The sequence below is a fragment of the Perna viridis genome, chromosome 10 (assembly GCF_037379345.1).
Source record: "Perna viridis isolate PV_CMFRI_1.1 ecotype Kerala chromosome 10, ASM3737934v1, whole genome shotgun sequence".
Classification (NCBI taxonomy): Eukaryota; Metazoa; Mollusca; class Bivalvia; order Mytilida; family Mytilidae; genus Perna; species Perna viridis.
In genome coordinates, this window is record NC_142454.1 from 16,052,541 (window position 1) to 16,075,555 (window position 23,015).

The 23,015-nt window shown below is 32.8% G+C and overlaps 2 protein-coding genes across 2 annotated transcripts in view; both read left to right on the plus strand.

Annotated features, from left to right (window-relative positions):
- LOC148604723 (uncharacterized) overlaps nucleotides 1-13,135 on the plus strand; it is a 28,735-nt gene extending 15,600 nt beyond the window's left edge. The window contains exons 6-15 of the mRNA XM_088548444.1: nucleotides 753-797; nucleotides 1,895-1,993; nucleotides 2,597-2,668; nucleotides 3,680-3,751; nucleotides 4,778-4,849; nucleotides 5,441-5,680; nucleotides 6,124-6,325; nucleotides 7,204-7,284; nucleotides 11,946-12,041; nucleotides 12,682-13,135. Of these exons, the coding sequence (XP_088404570.1) occupies nucleotides 753-797; nucleotides 1,895-1,993; nucleotides 2,597-2,668; nucleotides 3,680-3,751; nucleotides 4,778-4,849; nucleotides 5,441-5,680; nucleotides 6,124-6,325; nucleotides 7,204-7,284; nucleotides 11,946-12,041; nucleotides 12,682-13,026 (1,324 nt within the window). The 3' untranslated portion in view covers nucleotides 13,027-13,135. The remainder of the gene's footprint in view (nucleotides 1-752; nucleotides 798-1,894; nucleotides 1,994-2,596; nucleotides 2,669-3,679; nucleotides 3,752-4,777; nucleotides 4,850-5,440; nucleotides 5,681-6,123; nucleotides 6,326-7,203; nucleotides 7,285-11,945; nucleotides 12,042-12,681) is intronic.
- A 137-nt stretch (nucleotides 13,136-13,272) lies between these two features.
- Nucleotides 13,273-18,846, plus strand: LOC148604724 (uncharacterized). Its single transcript, XM_088548445.1, has 2 exons — nucleotides 13,273-13,410; nucleotides 17,761-18,846. Exon 2 carries the CDS (start codon nucleotides 17,876-17,878, stop codon nucleotides 18,287-18,289), a length of 414 nt encoding a protein of 137 aa, XP_088404571.1. The 5' UTR covers nucleotides 13,273-13,410; nucleotides 17,761-17,875; the 3' UTR covers nucleotides 18,290-18,846.
- Nucleotides 18,847-23,015: the final 4,169 nt, after the last annotated feature.

Consider the following 23,015-nt stretch of genomic DNA (forward strand, 5'->3'; position numbering starts at 1 on the left):
ATTTACCTTAACTTTGAATTATTTCTACTAAATTGTACTTTTTTGTACAATTTCATTTGATACCCACATATAAAATGCGTAAAATACATGAAATAGGTGTCTACATATTTATTATCTTGCAAGACAAAAAAATCGACCTAGATAAATTCGTATGCATGTGACTTCTGGTGACCTTAATCCGGGCATGTGCTGTAAGGGTCGCTTTTTTATTATCAAATCTGATTGCAAAGTGAAAGTGGTCATTCAACGGCAAGGAAGACCGACGGGCTCAAGCCGTGTAAGAAAAAAGTTCGAAAATAACTCAAGGATCCATGTGAAATTTACGTATTGTGATAAAATGCGGCTCAAATATGGTCAATATTTAATTTAAATCCAATCAAGAAATAGATGAAATGAAATGAAAACAAGACACGTGCTTCCCTGTGTATCCGTTTTTTTTGTTATTTATTTTATCAATGTTTAAGTATTTATAACCCTGGCGAGTGGCCTGTAGGCAATCTTCGGAAGAAATAGCGAAAAATAATTAGATCAGACCTATCGACCTTCTCTGATTAAAAAAACAACGTTGTTTTCACAATATTCTGTAGCTATTATCGACATTAATCGCTTCAATTGCATTACTACAAACTTATTTCAATGAATCAGCAAAATTCAGTAGAATCAAAACTGAACAAATTTGGCAGCTAATGCAACTTTGACAAACGTGTTGAAATTGTTTCAAACAAGTACACAAATAACTATCACTTTTCTAGCATCGACCGGATTGCAAAATGGTACGTGGACGAAGGAAGTGAAATGTAAGTAAAATATTTTTTTTATTTATCAAACAATCAGGTAATAGTCATATCACTGCACGGTATACAAAAATACATTTCTTTTTTTTTGGTTTAAAATGAATAAACGAAAAGTCTTAAGAGTAGTACTCTGTAAGCATCAAAGGAATCGGTAAATGTTGGGAAATCATAGGTGTCAGATTTTCACTAAATTTGGTATATAAGCCCATCATATGGCTCAATTTAAAAAAAATTTATATGAATTTTCTTGGCAAACATTCGGTTGCTATGGGATCAGTTGACCAAAAGTTTTTCGCTGAATCTCGGTGTTGTTCAGTAGTAGCGTGACCAAATGTAGACTTCTGTGCTCATAACACATCTAAGTTGATTATTTTTTCTGTAAAAGGTAGCATTGTATTTGCTTTTCGTAAGATTAAACAAGATTAAGAGTGTGACATATTCTTAAATAAGGGATTCTAAAATACTAGAAGATAGACATTTTCAATTTCTGTAAAAAACTGAAAATTTCACCTCTTTGTAGTAAGATTTACGAAAGAACGCAGGCATCGACAGAAAAGTGGATTATATCAAAATAGAGACCAAAATGTACACTATAAGATGTAAAAAAAAATTACAAGTGGAATATTTCTGAAATTAAAAATAATTTACTTAGAAAATGGTTACCATGGCGCTTTTTTTAATGTCAACACAATATCCTTGATATTTGATGTAATATGAACATTTAAAATCACAAAATGACTAAAAAAGAATAAAATTAACAACAGGGGTAAGAATGCCAAAAACTATAAGTTGTAATTAATTTTGCATGTTGTTGATATCAATAGAAAATATTCGTACATATAAAGTCATGGACATTAAATGTACATATACATTTTTGGCTTAATGTAAGAACAATCACGTTTTCTGTAAATATCATTTATTGAAAATTTTTCATATATTGTTTAAGTTTTCTTATCTAAAGTCTTGAAATGTGATGAAACTTGTGATGTAAGGCTAAACTATTGTACAAAGTCCTCTGGATTTTTATATAACAACGGCTAAAGAATACAAGATCGTATTCAAAAAGTACAATTGAAATCGATTTGCTTTGAACATTAAAGAAAAGAAAGTGCTGTCGAAACGGAGGCTACAGCCGACTCATTCAAACAAACTGAAAAGAAAAAGAAGAAAGGGAAAAAGAAAAGATTTTTAAAAAATAAGTAAGTACGTCGTGCATTAAATCTAATGTCAGGAACGGAGAGTCGATGAGGACACATCTGGTACCAATCAGAAATAGAAACAAAGCAGATTAAATCAAAGTTTAAATGGTTTACAACGGCTTTTTACAACATGATTCTAGTAAAAGACCTGATATTCCGGCAAAGTTAGCGTCCCCATTCCAAGAATCACTCACTCGCTTTGTCATGTTTTGTGTAATTTTGGAAAACAATGATGATTGGAATGAATAAAATTCACAGCAGTGAGGGTCCCATCATATCGACTTCATAATGGAGCTTATACTCTTGAAGTAATTACGGAAATCCTTAAAATTGGAAAATTTATGAAGTAAATGCAGTATATAAAACGAATCATTAGAAATATAGCTCATCTATTAAGGACTAATAGACCATCGAAGATTTCATCACGGACAAAGTACTTCTAGATGATAGTTCAAATTTTTGTTAAAACCTTTATCACCTTACTGCTTATTTCAGACATGTTGAAATAAATGCTTTGATCGAAAAATATTTTGATCTCACATTGTTTAAATAAACGCTGTTTTATATACGTGTATAACATTATTGTATTATATTTAATTTTAGGACAAAAACAATACCAGAAGAATTTAATGCTAGTAAGACGGATACTAAAGCTTGTCAAGCAGACGAGAAAACGTAAGGATTTAGTTCACTGACCAGCATTCCTTTTTTTCTTAGAATTCAAGAAACGGGTGTCCTATTTTCACTTTCCGCAAACAACTGCAAATTATCTTTTTTTAAAAAACTACTAATTTAGAAAAAAAAAATATATATATATATATGTCGGTATTGTTTTTAAAGTCGTTCGTGCATTTTAGCGTAAAAATATAGGCATTTTTTTCTTTCTATATCGAGTTTTGTGCATTTCCAAAATTCGTAATAATGATAGTTAAGAGAAAGGTCGGATTGTGGTATGCGTTCGACGGATTAGGTTCCTATTTCGATAAATTGGTTTTGAGTACTTGTATACGAGTAATTTTTGGATTTACATCTACCCATGTATTTTATTCTAATGATGCTGTTGTAAAGTTACATGTACTCGTGTACACGTGTACATCATATTGAAGTCATAAAAGGTTGACAGTTGTGGTGACTCTTGTGTTAACATCCGGGTTCTTTTGTTAACTTAAACATTTTTTGTAGCTGTAGATCGAGCGGGATAGGAAATACGTCTTTCATAAATCTCCTTGACTATTGCATCTTGTGCGTTATCCTTTAAACGTTTGAATATCAAACATTGTTTTGATTTTTTAATTAAAATCTTAAAACCTAAAACCTGATTGGAATGAATAAAATTCACAGCAGTGAGGGTCCCATCATATCGACTTCATAATGGAGCTTATACTCTTGAAGTAATTACGGAAATCCTTAAAATTGGAAAATTTATGAAGAAAATGCAGTATATAAAACGAATCATTAGAAATATAGCTCATCTATTAAGGACTAATAGACCATCGAAGATTTCATCACGGACAAAGTACTTCTAGATGATAGTTCAAATTTTTGTTAAAACCTTTATCACCTTACTGCTTATTTCAGACATGTTGAAATAAATGCTTTGATTGAAAAATATTTTAATCTCACATTGTTTAAATAAACGCTGTTTTATATACGTGTATAACATTATTGTATTATATTTAATTTTAGGACAAAAACAATACCAGAAGAATTTAATGCTAGTAAGACGGATATTAAAGCTTGTCAAGCAGACGAGAAAACGTAAGGATTTAGTTCACTGACCAGCATTCCTTTTTTTCTTAGAATTCAAGAAACGGGTGTCCTATTTTCACTTTCCGCAAACAACTGCAAATTATCTTTTTTTTAAAAAACTACTTATTTAGAAAAAATATATATATATATATATATATATATATATATATGTCGGTATTGTTTTTAAAGTCGTTCGTGCATTTTAGCGTAAAAATATAGGCATTTTTTTCTTTCTATATCGAGTTTTGTGCATTTCCAAAATTCGTAATAATGATAGTTAAGAGAAAGGTCGGATTGTGGTATGCGTTCGACGGATTAGATTCCTATTTCGATAAATTGGTTTTGAGTACTTGTATACGAGTAATTTTTGGATTTACATCTACCCATGTATTTTATTTTAATGATGCTATTGTAAAGTTACATGTACTCGTGTACACGTGTACATCATATTGAAGTCATAAAAGGTTGACAGTTGTGGTGACTCTTGTGTTAACATCCGGGTTCTTTTGTTAACTTAAACATTTTTTGTAGCTGTAGATCGAGCGGGATAGGAAATACGTCTTTCATAAATCTCCTTGACTATTGCATCTTGTGCGTTATCCTTTAAACGTTTGAATATCAAACATTGTTTTGATTTTTTAATTAAAATCTTAAAACCTAAAACCTGATTGGAATGAATAAAATTCACAGCAGTGAGGGTCCCATCATATCGACTTCATAATGGAGCTTATACTCTTGAAGTAATTACGGAAATCCTTAAAATTGGAAAATTTATGAAGAAAATGCAGTATATAAAACGAATCATTAGAAATATAGCTCATCTATTAAGGACTAATAGACCATCGAAGATTTCATCACGGACAAAGTACTTCTAGATGATAGTTCAAATTTTTGTTAAAACCTTTATCACCTTACTGCTTATTTCAGACATGTTGAAATAAATGCTTTGATCGAAAAATATTTTGATCTCACATTGTTTAAATAAACGCTGTTTTATATACGTGTATAACATTATTGTATTATATTTAATTTTAGGACAAAAACAATACCAGAAGAATTTAATGCTAGTAAGACGGATACTAAAGCTTGTCAAGCAGACGAGAAAACGTAAGGATTTAGTTCACTGACCAGCATTCCTTTCTTTCTTAGAATTCAAGAAACGGGTGTCCTATTTTCACTTTCCGCAAACAACTGCAAATTATCTTTTTTGAAAAACTACTAATTTAGAAAAATGGATTAGATTCCTACTTCGATAAATTGGTTTTGAGTACTTGTATACGAGTAATTTTTGGATTTACATCTACCTATGTATTTTATTCTAATGATGCTGTTGTAAAGTTACATGTACTCGTGTACACGTGTACATCATATTGAAGTCATAAAAGGTTGGCGGTTGTGGTGACTCTTGTGTTAACATCCGGGTTCTTTTGTTAACTTAAACATATTTTTGTAGCTGTAGATCGAGAGGGATAGGAAATACGTCTTTCATAAATCTCCTTGACTATTTCATCTTGTGCGTTATCCTTTAAAAGTTTGAATATCAAACATTGTTTTGATTTTTTAATTAAAATCTTAAAACCTAAAAATGAAAGCATGAAAGCATTATGGGGTCTTCAACCTTTAATGTTTTGTAAGTTACTATTCGTCTGTTAGGTAACAGCATTTCCATTTTTTAAATTTGTTTCCCTCACCTTATAGATCCTTACGTAATGTGATTGACACAATGACAAACACACTCAGGAATCTAGAACGTGAATGGAAAGCTGGATATACAATAACAGTTCGAGGTGATACTTCTCTCGAAACTTCTTGCATAGATGTGGAAAAACAGATTCCAGGGGAGTTTTTGACAAGTTGTAAGCGTATTGGAGAATGTATACAAGAACTAAGAAAAAAAAATTGCAAATTGAAAGCAGAAAACGACGACTATATGAACAGGTATAAGAAATATTATTCTTCTTTAATATTTATTTGGATTGACATATTTCATTTATTTGCACCAGGTAAATATATGTATTTTCATCTTTTCTTTTTTTATGAAAAAATATTGTAAACAACATTGTGGGTGCTACCGGTTTCCCTCCGATATTTATTTTTTTAGTATGATACATCTGCTTATTTTTAGACAATATTGGTGAACATTTTAAGGATCAGCTTTAAAGAAAGATACATTAATGGCAAACAATAAATCAAAAAAGTATGCCATCAGCTTCATTGATGTTTTAGAAAAAAAAATCATAGCTGTAGACATTTAGCAAGCAAATTATTTGAAAAATGGTGGTACTTTAGTTATGTCTAAAATTGTCATAATTGAAAATTTAAAAACAATTTAATTGATGTAACAATATACAACCAATTAAAACGTTTTAAATGTTTTACAGACTAAGCGTAACAGCAGGAGCGATGTTATCCGACAATAACCCGAATATCGCCAATCTTAACGATTCTGACCGTCCAATGAAGATATCCGAGAAATATTCAAATCTTTATGACAATGAGTGGTCAGATCTTTATTCTGAACTATTTTCAGAAGACAAAGAGAATGAGATAAGCATAATTTATCATCTGTTTAGTTTGTTGAAGGTAAAGTATCATATAAAATAAGGAAGAGTATAAACAAACCGAACTGAACGTTTTATCAAGTCAGTGCATAATTATATTCGTTATGCTTCACTCATTTTATAGGAAAGGGGCTTCAGTGAAGTAATGATTTTGAAATGCGTTTGGGCATGTCTATGCAAATTCAAAACTATTGACAAGAAATATATAGTTTTGTAAAAATATTAGAAGAAAGGATATGGTGAACAATTTACATACATTATGCCTTAAAAGATCCGAGATAACACTGATATGCCGATGTGGTTTGAAACTGCAGAGGCTCAGTAGAACATTTACATATGTCAGAGAAATAGTTAGGTAAAACTTTGTCAAGTCACCTCACTGTACTGCAACTGAAAATCCAAAACAACGTCAGGGACAAAGCCAGCAACATCATGGCAATCTCAAAACAATGTTAGTTCTTTGAAGACCCAGTGGCCTATTTCATTTTTAAATATATATGGTTTAAGCATTTGTTCTCTTTAAAAAGATTGACTTTTGTATTATATTGTTTTGCTATGAATTATTTATATAATTTGTAGAAATCCTGTTCAATCTGTAGAAATCTCACATATATTGCTTCCTATCATTTCCATTATTTCAAGCGTAAATTTATAAAATAAATAAAAATAACTTAAAACATAACTAGTAAGTCAGAGCTATGATTTGAATGCATTCATTCAAACCATAGCTCTAATTTACTAGTTATGTTTTAAGGTTATTAGATTGATTAGTCGGATGCTTTATTTACTTTTCAGAATAAAACATTTTATACTTCGATTTCGATTGTCAATCATTCATAATTACATTAAACAATTATTTTATTTTTGCAAAATTTATGCTTTATAATTGATATTTTTCAGGTTGTCTACTTCTGTTGTTTAAGAAAAGCAGCGTTACAAGAAGGCCATATGTTTACGATGACAAATAATACAAAAGAACAGGTAGACTCGTATATGCGTATATTTCTACATTACTTGACTATAAAAAGTAAACAATTACAAACACCTGCCCCCTCCCCACCCACTGTAGTGTGTGTCATGTGTGTTTTAAACTTGGATTTCTTTAATTTAAGTATTTTGTCAAATTATATTTGTTTTAAGCACCTTACAAACATTTCATGTCTGATCCTGAATCTGATACTGAAATTGATTTTCTTTTTTTGCCACAAACCTGTATAAGTATGTATTGGTACAAAACCTGAGTGAATGAACTTTTTTTTTGTATAAAAGCACATACATTTATTGCTACAAAGAGTCGTACATATTAAGACATAATGTACTCTGAGAACAATATTATCAAATTGAGATGACATTTTAAGCCATACCTACTCCATTTTGGAAAACAGTTTGTGCGTAAAAATCTAAAATCCGGGCAATTTAGAACAAAGTAGTAGTCAGCTTCTATAGCCCTCATATTCAAAATTTAATATGCCACCTCGTAATTTAATTTGTAAATAAACATTATCATTAAAAGTCAAAACGTTATCAACACAAACATTGTTTTAAATTAAAATTTTCTTTCTTAAAAAGTCACAAACTTATGCCATACAAAGTGATAATATATACAGTTATTTCTTGGTTTCTGAAATAAGCCACATATATTTTAAACCAATATTGTTTAAGAATTAGTATACACTTGAGACCCATTTAGTTATACACTGATACAATATGTAACCGATTTCCAATATTCATGAAGTTTTTTTTATAATTTCTTGTAGCCTACTTATAACCCTTCTTACATAAGTGTAAATTATCCTTATTTTTGTGTATTTGCTATGTATTGGTTTGAAATTCTTCCTTACTTTGAACTACTTTATCTGTAAACAATGAGGTTTATGACCACTAAGGTAAATATTTGATTGTGTGTATTTAAAAAAAAAAATGAAATCGTATGTTTTTAAAAAAATCATACAAAAACCATACTTTTTTCTTACATGAAATACTATTAAAAACACAAGAAAATACACTATTCTTTTATTTACTGTTTTGATCAATTAATTCGTTATTCAGAAACAAATGTTGCAATATTTATATGTAATTTTGTATTTAAATACAATTTAAAAAATGATCGTAAATAATCCTTTCACCGTCATAAAAAACCCATTGTCGTTGTTATGCAAAATAAAAGCATGTAAATTCAAAGTATAAACATTTTGCCGTTAGAAATAGATCGACATTCTGAATAGATATCAGAAAAATAAAGGTCTTCAAGCTTTGTAGCCATGTTCGTGTATCCCATGGTATATTAAATGCTTGTTTTACAAGTTAACCAGTCGATGACCATTAAAAATAGTGTTGGTGAAAGAAGACATCGATATTTAACTCCACTAAATTGACGAACGAACGAACGTACTGATAGAGATAGAATGACCTCAATTATAGTAGAAATAATGCTCAGACTAGGGTTTTAACTCATTTCGATTTCATCGAAATTATAATCAAAATTAATGGAATGCCTCTACAAACTGGGCCTTTATTGTAAGACTGAAAATAGAGTTATAAGATCATACGTACCGTTCGTTCGGTTACGATGAAATACGTATCGCTTGGATTATGGAAGAGGAGGAAAATGTTAATTGTCGCCCATTATTTCTTAGCTTTATTTAGCAGTTCTCCCGTAGACGTACTTCCAAATCCGTGAAAGTGGGGAAACACTCCCAGAACCACGTTGGGTCTGGCAGTAGGCCAGAACGTCTACATATAAGCCCTGCCCGAGTTCTTCGGTCAGGTGCCAACACCAGTTAGTTCTACTATCCACTAATTAACCCTGAGAGGTCTGTATTGGTAGCCAAGGTCGTGAAACCCAAAATCATCAAATACTTTTACAGTTACTGATGTCCAATAGCCATTGACTATCACTTATCTGAACTTATGACATAGACATGTAGTTCATATCTCGATTAATGTGATCTGTCTATAAGTTCATGGATTTAAGCATCTTACAGTCATTCCGGCCCTAGGTGCATTGTGCAATGTAAAAACGTGTAAAACTGGTGCTTTTGATAGGGTATTTTGTTAAGTTTTGTAGATATTTTTACCTATGTACAGTAGACTCGGCGAATGACGTCTTAGGTACTAAATTATTCACGAAGAAAGAATGTCGCCCGAGATAAGTCTGGGTAGGATGATCTAGTGCATGTATACCACCCTCAACTGCCATCAATATTTGTCACATGTATATCATAATAAATATCAGTAAGTTCGTGTTCGGACAAATTCTCAAGAATTTTTCAGGATGTATTTCCGAAAATTATATTTTCTCTCTCTCTCTCTCTCTCTTCTTTTTTGGGCGAAACGTATATATGATCTGCACCTGTATATGGTTATTTGAGTGGAGCGGATATGGCTGATGATTTTCATTTACAATTAAGATATAATAGTTACTGGAATCTTTAACAGTAACAGTAACAATGAAAATATGAAAATGGAACAAAGTACAATATCGTTATAGTGTATCCATCTGCACAATAAAAACTGATTTGTTCATCATGTCATAGTTTTCCTTTCCTCTTTCGTCTAACCCGGACTTGACTTTTTATGAGCAACTCGGCTGGTGTTTCTAGAAAAGCAAAGGATGCTTACCCTACCAGTGTACCTGGTCCATGCTCCCAATTTTAGTGTCCGAGCTGCTCATTTGCTTTTGTTACTTTGGATGTATTTTTTTAGTTACTTAATGTTCTTTGTTTTGTATGTCTGTTTTCCATGTTTGGTTTGTGACCCTGGATTACTTTTTTTAAAAATTTCTGCTAGTACCTTGGTTCCCGTGATTACTCCTTCAGCTGTGATGAGCGTGAGCTGACCATCAACGAACAAAAATAAATCAACAAAACGAAAGAGTCCTAATTCGTTGCATACATTTGGAGGAAGAATTCATGAAAAATTAAGATTTCGTGCAAATAAAGTTATTATTTCCAATTTTATTGGGGGGTATTGGGCTTTCGCCCGGCATACCTGTCCTTTGATTCGCGCCTGAATACATTACCTACCTCGTTATGTAATTAGACTCATTAATTTTCATGGATGTGTATATTCAAATATTATACATATGACTTTATTTTACACTTAAGTACTTGTATTCAAAAGGAGATAAGCGTACTAAAATTAAGCGCATTTTTGATTTAGTTACTCGTATGCGGACATGTAGCATTCAGAAAGATCGAGGTTTGAAAACAAGAATTTTATTTAGAATTGTTTTCGGACAAACATGTAATGTAGACAGGTGGGGAGTTAGACTAACAAACATGTCGTATTTATAGGAAAGAAGCAACTGATCGAGGTTTGAAAACAAGAATTTTATTTAGAATTGTTTTCGGACAAACATGTAATGTAGACAGGTGGGGAGTTAGACTAACAAACATGTCGTATTTATAGGAAAGAAGCAACTGATCGAGGTTTGAAAACAAGAATTTTATTTAGAATTGTTTTCGGACAAACATGTAATGTAGACAGGTGGGGAGTTAGACAAACAAACATGTCGTATTTATAGGAAAGAAGCAACTTTAAATGAAATGAAACTGTAAAGAGAAAGTAATGTAACAAAATGCGTAAAATCGAATACCAAAATATAGACTAGTTTTTACTTTGAAAACGTCATTGAACATTCATTTGATTATAGGTAGAGCTAGCTAGTTGTGCGTTTAGCTTGTCGTACTTCAATTTGTAATTTTGTGTTGTGTGTACATGCAGGAACAACATCAACATTAAGCCTCAATTCCAATCTTATTATTGAAATGTATTATGAATAATACTTCAGATACACATTTGTTCTCAGTATTATATCTGAAGTCTCGAGATATGATGTGGGGCAATTGCCGTGCCATGGAGCGTGGAAAAAGTGACATAACAAGTAAATTGACTTTTAGTGGCATTTTAGATTCTGCATAAGGTCATTGAAAGGGTTAAAATATCCCGTGCTTCATAAAAATTCACTTTAATCCATACAACATTACCGATTAAAAAAAATATGTGAATATAATACACATTGAAGCTAGTATGCATTCGAACGACATTCAGGTTGATAAATTATTAAATCTATACCATAACTAAATAGTGTGACTTAAATATGCATTTTCATTTCCTTTCACAGTGGTGGAGCCGGAAGGGGGTCCGGGGTTTGCAAACCCTTTGTTATTGGAAATGTTTGTTTCTTTATGCAAAATTGGGAAAAAAACAAGCTATTAATAGCTTTGTATCCCGCTTTTCTCCCGTCCACTTCCCTTTTTTAATCACTGGCACCACCCCTACCGTCGCATATATTTGCTTATCTGCAGCACTGCACAGAGTATGATATTTAATATTGCTGATCTCTAATAAAGTTATGAACTGTGAAATAGATATGAATGGTTCCCCGATTTTCATCTACAATTATTATAAATGATTTCCCCAGTTCTTCACGGTCTGTCGCATAAGGTTTCATTACGGCGAGTTTCGTTGAGCTACGTTCGTTTACGGTGAGTACCGTCAAATTAGTGGAAATCACTAGTGCGACTTAGTAAAGGATAAATAGTTGATTACTGCCGTCTTTATCATAAATAAGAGCCATCGAACATTATCTAACACATAGGACATATTGTACTATCATTATTTATATTCCGCTGTTGCAGATTAATGAGATGTGGAAAAATAAACCAGGAGAAAGGGACAAGTTCATGTCTATACGAAAGCGAATTGCACCTTCAGTAATCCAGTTTCTTCAACAGGTTGACGTATCGAATTAGAGCATTCGTATGAAATAAATTCAAGTGACAATCATGATCATGTGTTTCATTCATGTTAGGGGAAAATATATACAAATCAAGAACCCAAAGTTATACTATTTTTTTTATTGTTCACAGTAGTTCGTCCTATGGTACTTGCATTTGTCAAAAATTCTTCAAGATGAGATGAAAATTACTGCATTTACTTAACAACCAGAAGAAACTACGAATACTTAGGATTAATCAACGTCACTTTATCCATAAACACTAATTCACTAATTTGAAACACCTATACACTAAATAGAATAGTTGATCACAGCGACCCGCTTATAATGTTTGGATGGTTTAGTCTGCTACAATGATATAATTTTAAACCATCAATAAATTTCCTTTTAAATACAGAAATAGTGTTCATGCTTCAGCTTTGTCTTATGTGATGAATATTTAAATCGCTTCGTGTCTATTTTTATACACATTTGATTTGTTTTTTTTTTATATGGAATTTTAACTATCTGAAGACAAAAATAACATTCTATTTAATTAATCGTTTCACAGAATCAAAAACATATCTTATAAATCTTTTGAATCTTTTTTCACTTGAAGAAAGGTTTGAAAACTATCAATATATAAATATGTTTTTTAGACACTCAATCAAGACGCTGTTTACAAAGAAGAATTATCCAAATGTGACCCGGCTTTGGAGGATGACTTTTTAAATGGTTTGAAAGCAAATACCTCACGTAAATACTTTGACAAATGTATTGAGGTGTGTTGGTACATGGTACTTCAGGTCCCACCATTACACCTAGAAACGGAATCACTGCAGGGAATGAAACTTAACAAAGACACTCACAAAGAGTATACAAAATCAGGAACAATAATTGAATTTTGTGTCTGGCCGGCGTTGTACTTAACTGATGAAAGGAAAAATATACTGTGTAAAGGAACAGTACAACCATATAAATTACCAATAAACCATGATACATGACTTAATACGTATCTACAGAACGTGCCACATAAAATCAGCTTTAGCATATGTGCATCACATAGAAACGATTACATTTGTATTTGTTTTGTCAAATAAACGATTAATTGTACTTGACATCCAGTCCACCATGGAACCATGCATTATGGGCTACAAAGGGGGTCTTCAAATCTGGATGAAACTTTGTGTTTATTGAAACCTTAGTTATATAAGAATTCACCAAAAATATTTCACCAGAAATCTTTCTTTGTAAAGACGAATGGAATTTATGAGACAGGGAACCACTTTTTCAGATCCATAAATCAGATTTTTCAGGTGTTTTGACAATACTGAAATTGAAAAAAAGAGAACAGGATACAAATCAAGTGCATGAATCTTTTATAATCAGTAAGTGTAATTGTAAAATAGATATAATACATACTTAAAATGAAGAATAATGTTTAAGGAGTAGTCTAGCAAAGGGAGATAGTCATATACATAGACAAATTACTCACTCATGTAAACAATATTCATACACTTTTGAATTACAAATATGATTTTAAAGTACACATTCTCAGCTTTATTTGGACTATTTTTGATCAGAATACACACAAATAATGCACTTACAATGCATAGATCTAGGTTCAGTGTGTTTTTGATAGGGGGATGCCCATTTGACCGGAAGTGGTTAGTGAGACTATATGCAACACAGGAATGAAAATGATGAAATTTTGCATTTTTTCAAACAACGCTAAAAACACATAATTTATTAATAACACAAAATACAAATCAAACAAATCACCTATTATCATTAACCTAACATAACGGGTTCATGTTTAAATGAACTTGTCGGAAAACTTAATGTTAAGTTTGTGAATGTCGTCCCCGTCGCCACCGTAGCCGGAATAGCAAAACCCAATTCTCGCCTTCCCCATATTCGTCACAGGCGACAAGGCAGACAGTAGGTTTGCCCATGTCAAAGTTGGTGGTTTTGGTCTTCCGGATATCCAGTTATCATGGAGTGACAATTTCCATTACAGATAACTTCATTGTAACAAGTAGTTGGATTTAAGTTAAAATTAACTCACAAACAGATACGCAAATGAAAGTAGAGAAATGAAGCCCATTACATTCTGATAAAAAAAAACCTTTTTTCCTAAATTACAAATTGCAAACAAGGTTTAATTTGGGGAAAAAAAATTAATTAAAAAGCCATTCATGTGGGGAAACATTTTTTTATCCAGTATCCCATCTTTGCTTCCTTAAACACTCACAAATCTCATCATAATATGGGCGCTTTCCTGTTTTTTCACCTTCATCGTAAATGTTTTTGAGAAAAGTTTAACTTATTAGGAAAAGCGATTGTTAGACGAATTTTCTCTTTCTTGCCTCGGACAGTTACTGGACTTAAAATTCCAAGCGGATCGTATATCATAGACGCTTGTCTTAAAACTTCCCGTTTTGTGATAAGTTTCCCATTCATTTCTAGAATTTCTGTCGTAGCGAATCCTAATGTATCGTTTTCCGAATTCCAGCGTACCCCAGTGTCTTGATAGGTTGATCATTATCGAATACATTTTCCACGGTAGCTAGGTTTTGTAGTATTTTGCTATTTGAAGCCCACGAGCGTAAGTTGAATGGACCGTCCGAAAATAATTGTCGAGCAGTTGTACAGTAGTTTGATGATTCTTCAGATTTGAAACTTGATAGGATATTGTCTGCCTACAAATCCTTTGTCAATTTTTCTGTGATTTCACATCGAATGTCTTTTTTGTGTTTCAAAAGTACAGTGCTAAGTATAAAAGGTGAAAATGTGACACCGAATAGTACGGACTTGAACCTGTTAGTTGTTAAGTCACTGTTAGGGCCTGTTGGATTACTAGGCCAGAAAAAATCTTGTTACGTCCCTATCCTCTTTCTCCAGTCCAATGTTTAGAAATGCCTTCTCTATATCTGCACTTACCGCGTACTTGTTCAAACGAAATCTGATCAAAATTGCAGTTATGTCATTCAATGTCGGTGGTACATTTTGTAAGCAATCATTCAGGCTAACACTGTCTTTGTTCTGTCTACAGCTACACTCATATACAATTCTGATTGGCGAGGTGACTGAATCTTTCTTCACCGGATGGTGAGTTATATAATGTAACTTCGTATTTTGAACGACTTCATCGGTTGTTACTAGTTCCTAGTTTCCTATATTCCTAGTTCTTTGCATAGCAATTGTCTTATTTACCGGTAATGGTAACTTAGCATGGTAACGGTTGTCAAGGTAGGCTATAGAATTTTCGTACTTTACAAGAAAGTTTTCATGTTCTGTATTTGTTTCTTTGTCTTTACACCAATGTTTTCGATTTCCCAGAACTTTTCTAAATTGCTATCTTCTACCTTGTGAGATACCATAACATTCAGCATTGTACCATGTGTTTGCTTGTTTGATGTTGCGGTACCAGACAGTATATAACCAATCTTTGATTCAAATGCAATTGGACCATTGCCTCTGATAATACGGTCTCCAACGATGTTCCAATAATAGTCAGCCCCTGTTAGTAAGTTTATTTTGAACCTAACATCGCTAGTCACTGGGTGCGCTAATTTCAGTCCGCGTACATGTTTTAATTCAGTGACAGAATTTACATGGGTCTGTACTGATACGACAACTTCTGGTAATACAAGTACATTGAGCTGGATTCTTCCCCCCTCATCTGTTTCTAGTTTGATATTTGCTGATCTCAGGTGTCTTTTTTGTCTGTTTTCCTCTCCAAATCCATTGGTATGGACTACCTCGTTTCCGGTTGAACATAGCTGTAACTTTTCGGCAAGTGTCTCTGTGTTGAATGGTTAATGTGCCCCTTCATCGAACAAAATATTGGCTTCTGTAGTATACCTTTCTGAGCGCACGTTGGCAATTGCAGTTTCAACAATACATTTGAAGCTCTGTGTGTTAGAGATGAAGGTAAAACTATATTACTTTTCTCGTCCATGTAAGGTTTACTCGATTCATCAGACTTGCGATTTGTCTTATTAGTGCTTGTATGGTGGCGCTTGTTACATTTTTTACAATTGCTTGACGATCAACAGTTCGATAATCTGTGATGGCCAAAGCAGTTGAAACACAGCCTATCCTTTTTAACAACTGTCATGCGATCTTCAGGGGATGTAACGTTGGTACAGTTTACGGCGAAGTGCCCAGTTTCATGGCAAAATGAACATGACTTAGTAATGCGATTCAACATTGATCCGGACTCATTTCTACTGAAATTTGACTTAGAACGGGTTTTCGTGTTCGTCAAAAATGCAGCTGTAGCGTGCGGCCTTTCGACTTCTTCCGGAAGTTTCACGGCTTCCAGGATATTCGATTCACTCAGTAGTGCCCTACGTAACTCGTTTAGAGTCCAATTTGTGGATTTATGTTCTCTGGCTAAATGCTCACGGATTTCTATAGGTAATTTATTCAAAATAACTGGAACTAGTAATGATCCTTAAGTTTCATCAGTCTGCCCAAGAGATTCTAGGTCACGTACATATGTTTCGGTCTTATCGTAGTAATTACGGAGGCTAACTAAGGAATATATCGGCGATGGAATCTCGAGTAAGGCCTGCATGTAGGTTTCTATGATCTTATGAAGTGAAATTGCTTTAGCATAATTTGTATTGGTCATCGAAAACCCGGCAATGGTTTGTAATGCCTCATTGCGTAGTGGGGACTTTAGGCAGTTAAATTCCTGAACATCACTCAATGTGGGAATGTGTGGACAGAGGTTTCGTAGGAATCCAAGAAAGACTGTCAATCTAATATGTCTCTTTCAAATATGGGTATATTCAATTTTGGAAGTTTGTGACTGTCACTGCGTGCACTGTATATTGAAGTAGACTGAAGATTTGGAACTTGCATAGGTGGATTAGTGATATAACTAGGGGTTGAAGCTACTGTAGGTTGTAGACTTTGATGCATAAAGATATGAGCATTGTGATTCAAAGGAGTAGCTTCATGAGTTGCAGGTAGACTTGTGCGTAAATTTGCGTCTGCTAAATATTGAAGTTGACGAAGTGTAAAGTCTAAATTGTGCATATACTCATCTGAGTCTTGTATTTCGTCTGCTTCTTCTTCTTTTGTCTGTTCCAAAATCTTCTCGTTGAGTCTGCAAGAATTCCTTGTTTCTGTTAAACAGCTTCCAGTAGGGTTGAAATCTCAACAGCATCCGCCTCGGTTGGCTCCGTGGTCTGTCGAATATCGTCAAAGGAGAAGTGTCATTAAGGACCTCCATACGCCCATTTTAATTATTAAACAAAAAGCTGTAGTTCGTGATGGCAAGCCGTTATATCCAAGGAGACGAATGTCTGATCTTACTGTGTACGATTACTTACATGTTGTAAACGTGGATTACTCGAGTTGTCGCTCTTTGAACGATCGCCTATCCACCGGAAAACGGGTCATGTCCGCGATTTCAGCATCGATAAGGTAAAAATTCAATGTGGCCGCATACAAAGGAAGTTTTATGAAATCAATTTGATACAAGTAATCAAATATATCAATGTCAATTATTTTATCAGCTACAACATTTGCTTTAATTCAGTGAGTCGCATGAATATTACATACTGAGGCATATTGAAATAATGAAATAGTTATTACCAATAATACATTGAAGGACTGATACCACCAAATACTTTGTTAGTATTTCATGCATACCACTTAAATACTAGCTTACAATCATTAAAATATACTATAATTTGGTAATTCTATATTTTTATGTTTAGGTAATAGCCAGCAGAAATAATGATTTAAAACAAGGTAGAGGAGCAGCTTTTAGACAGAAGAACAGCAAAGTAGAAGAAGATAGATGAGCCAGGAATTCTAGCAGATTTCCTTTTAATGACAGAGGAAGAACTTAGGAATGTAACACTTGGTGTCTACCAACTAAAGCTGACACAATACTATACAACTGAACACCGCGGTGATGATGGTACAAATAGTTTTATGGTCAATGAAGATTTTGAAGGTCTGCTGAGGGTTAGACACCAGAGTTGGAACACATCATCAAAGTCATGTCTACTTTGGATTGAATATGACAGCACAATTACTGGTTGGTATTGTCAGTGTAGGGCTGGTGCCAGAGTATTAGGAGCATGTGCTCATATATCATCAGTTCTTTGGTTTTTAGGATATGCTCGACATGAAGGGGACATCAAGTATATAAAAAATTGGTCAAACTTTCTTGAAGATGCTGCTTTTGTACCCGAGTTGGTAGATGGCTCAGAAAGTGAAGAAAGTGCAACAGAAGAATGACAAACTAAGGGATGTTTTAATTGTATTTCACAACAATTTTGTGGATGTAATAAATGTAATGAAAGTTTAACTATACTATAATTTGATAGTTAACTTGATAGGGTAATTAGAAGAGTAAATGAAATTGAAAGATTCGTACAATGGTTTTTTTAGATAAAAGCTGTTTTAACTAGAAAATATTTTTGTGGATTCTTCACAAATATGGGATGTACATGTATAATAAGTATGGCTAAAAGCCAGAAAATAGGGAGAATTAAAGTGTATTTATACTTGGCAACAGTTTTATAGTTCATTCAGAATGCATTTTTACCTCTTTCTCATAGGGTTAATTACATAAATCTGTTATCTTAAATTCAAAGAGATTTTTTTTGTTGTTCTTTCACATGTTTTTACCAAAAAATGTCTAAGATATTAATATGTGTGTATTTTGCCATTTTAAAAATTCAAAGTGCCTTATCCTATGACATTCTAACCCTTTGTAATTCAAAATTCCAAGAAATCCTCATTTTTTTTGTTGCATATTCCACGATTTCACCAATAAATGTCATTAACATTGACTTTTTTGTACACGCATATTTCACAAATGTAAAGTGCATTATCTAATGACTCATTCATCTTTAATTTCAATCAATCTAAAGTTTATGTATTCCTTATTCAAATTCCTGGATATCCCCTTTTTGCTGTATTTTCCATGTTATTCTGAAGAATTGTCTATACAGCATTAATTTTTTGTGTATATTAATTTTTTCCATTTTTTGGAATTTCAATAATTTTACCCCAAAAGGACTTAATTATGCATTCTGGGTATATATCCTAAAATTCTGATATGTGGTTACAATCATTTTAAGTAACCACGAGTTTTTATTAAAAATTCCCCAAAAATCTTCATTTTTGTTGTATTTTTCATGTTTTTTACCCAAAAATAGCTAAAATAAATATGTTTAATTTTATTTCTATTCTCAAAATTATAAAGTACAGCATTATGCAATATATCCATCATTTCAACCATACCTATTATGTTCTATTAATTGTTATTTCGAAATTCCCAGAAATCACTAGTTTTCTGGTTTTGTTCATGTTCTTACCCAAAAATGGATCTCATAATGCTCTTTTCAGTATTTTGTTTTAGCTCAAAGTATGACTAACATTATTTCTTCATTACATATTAATTATTATGTTCGTACGATGAAAACTGAATTATTTATAAAAAAAAATTCAGAGATCCTTGATTTTTGTTGTTTTTGCTAGGTTTGGCCCAAAAATGAACCAAAAAATGCTTTGAATGATAAAAATGATTATTTATGGTAAAAAACAAGTTGCAACAAAGAGAAAAACCATAAAATCACTTACTTCTAAGATTGGACAAAAAATGGCCCTTAATGACCCTACTCCTTTTCGCAGAAGTCTCGAAACAACACCTTTATGTCCCGCTCGTACAGCTTTCAGTTTTTCCATCATTTGTATCCTGGTCACGGCACCAATATCGTATAGTGGTATAGGTAAAGGTAAGAACGTGAAGGAAAACGTCTATTCAGATCAACATTGTATTTCGATAAAGCTTAAAGTTCCGTCAAGCACTTATGACGTTACATGATTACAATAAAGCGCGGTACATACTGTACGTCGTCTATGTGCGGTACTGTGGATTTCTCGACACCCCCTTGCTAAAGAATGCAAAGTCATGTTTTGCGATGGGAAACCCCATATATAATTCAAATCAAGATCATGAGGGGCACATCGAAATTATGTAACAAACTTTTATGAAATTTGATTCAGTAGTTAAGGAGTTGTTGATAAGAGATGGACACCCTCAAATGTTACGGACGGACTGACAGACAGACACCCAATCAGTATATAACACCTACTTTTCAAAGGAGAGGTATTTTCAATACTTGTATTTTGGATCACATTAGAAATTATGTATGTTTCCTTGAGAACAATATTTTAAGAGATTAGGCATTTTTTTTTCAACATGAATATTGATTCTATAACATGTATCATAAGATTATGAAAATGATTGCCTTGAAAGTAACTTAAACAATCTTGTCCATATAACCATTTAAAACAATAGACGACTTGCCATTTAGGATCTGCTAAACACATCAATTTAGCATATCTAAAAAAAGTCAATCGCGGATAGATGAAATGTCACCTACGTTCATTGAAGGGCATGTCAGTAATTTTACCTCGAAAGCAATTTTCATCAGCGCTGTTAGCATCTACAAATGTTATAAAGATCTTGACTTCTTATGGTCACATCAGTTTTAGACCATTTAAGCATTGAAACGAGTATCATTTTTACTTTTTACTATTTGATTTGGATTACCCATCTTCCAGTTCCAACAGGTAAATCCAAACCAAATGTCGTCTATACAATATATTTTTGGTTGGGCGAATTTGATATTCGTAGGTTTGGTAAGGGGAACATTTTTGTAATGGTCTTCTTGCTGATCTTTGCTGAGGACCATATTTAGACTTATTCGTTCGCAAAAATGAAAAAAAAATCTACCTCCCTCAACTTGTCACATCAAATGGTTGTTCCTTAAATGTTTCTTCATTCATTATAATCTTACCATCGCCAACTTAAAACTGTACATTCTAGTACAAATGAATTTTTACTGTCTTGGTATAGGATATCTCTCTGTCAGCTTTTTGTTTTGACTTTCCATGAAGTAGGTGTTTGCATTTTGAAGAATGGCATTTCCAGTACAGTCCAAATTTATCTCGATGAAATTGACATACTTTGGCATGTTTTAAGTTAGTTGAATCAATATAAAATCCAAAATATCAAAGAGGATTCAGTTTTTTTGGCTATTTGTTTGTTGATGCATTTATGGATCTGAAGTGTGCATAAACACTCTTGTTACAGTCACTAAGTCAGACGTAAAAACGAATGTCATTGTAGTGTGTTGATGAACTGCATGGATAATTGTCATGAATACTAAGAATATACTTGTTTACAACTGTAGTCATTTACTATGGCTAGATATATATTCCTGTGTTATTTGAGTTTCAGATAAGACATAAAAAAGACTTAACAAAAATAAAAATTATGCGCAAGCTAATATAGATTGTATTTGTCTATTCAAAGGTAAATGGGCGAAACCAAGGTTAAAGAACAAACAAAATGTGGACGACAAAGACAATAACAAACAAAGAAACTGATTTCGGGGAAAATGGCACAAACACTTAGGAAAAAATATAGGTCAGATAATTACTGCAAACTGAAATACTATGTAATAAACGCATATAAAGATGAATCAGCATTTTTGTTACGCATTAATGCGAATTTTTATGGTTTTCAGAGACTGTAAAAATAGCACGCTTGTAATGACAATAGAGACAGTGTATCTGTATGTTGCCTGTAGACTTTTTGAAGTAATGACCCCAATGTTGACATATACTACATATATTGTGATAGGCATGAGCGAATAGGAAAGTTATAAACATTTATATAAACACAGCTAAATGATAATACAAAATGGAGACAAAATGGTGGTAACGGATAACCACTGATTCAAAAATGTGTAAAAAGGGGGGTAATGAGTCTTGCACAGTGAGTCTAATGTGCATTATATTCGATTTAACCAGTGAGTTGGTCCAACTAGCTGTTCTATATGGTGAATTGCCTTGTGTGAAAAATCAAAATGACTCTTTGGCAGGTAATTCATGAACTACCAAACGGGAACAGGCGATCAATAACGTTACCCACAACCACTATGACTCTTTATATCATCCTATAAACATATATATAAGTAAAACAAATGTTACATCCTTACAAAAATATAAAGAACACAAACAATAGAGAAAAATAAGCATTAGATTTCGATTACAATATCCATAAGAGACTTTCTAAAAGGGATGTGGATTTACAAGGATATGAATATGAATAAACAAGGACAACAAAGACATTCATTAGCTCTCAGAATGGATACAAGCGGCGATTTATTTAATCTTGAAGCACATGAAGGTTCTAAGCAGGTCAATGAGTGTCAATGATACATCGGTTTTCAATAATCCCGCTTTTTCTGTAAAGACTAATATGTATGATTTACCAGCAGGCAAAGACAAAACCAACATTGCATTTTTCGGCATTACTTTAAAAAAATTTGCAGTAATAAAACCTATATTGGTACAAAAATCTCCTAAGACAGTATAGATGAAAACCATTAATCCATTCTGTCTTCTTTGGATCTTTCTAAAAGACGATGATTGTATTCGTCCGTCCAGGCATTGCATTTCAACATTTCTCGACATTCAAAGCAAACGACGCTTCTTATCTAGGTGAGCAAAATGTATTCCCTTGCCCATTTCGTAATCATTTGCTTCCATACTTTACTTTATGTTCTTTCTTGTGTATGTCTGTTTTCCATGTCTCTGGATTATATTGTTTTGATTACCGCTATAACCTTGGTTCCCTTGATTACTCTTTCAAAGAAGGTCTTCGGTCTTACCACAAAAGTTGTTACTCCCGGAGTGATATGTGCATCCTGCATGGAAACCCTCAGTACTTGATTATTATCGGAATACAATAGCATCGAGACCTATGATTTTTCAACTCTTATTCCACATACTCAGTTCAAACCCGACTGTCTGTTATTCTAAAAAAAGTATAGAACACCAAGATAAAAATGCATGGTACATTATAAAAATTTTCCAGACATTGTAAAAGATGATCCCAATTCATCTTCTTAAAGTACCAAAGGAGGTGTTTTTTTCATCGACA

Coding starts and splice junctions, on each gene's coding strand:
- LOC148604724 (XM_088548445.1), top strand. CDS start 17,876: ATGACAGAGGAAGAACTTAGGAATGTAACACTTGGTGTCTACCAACTA.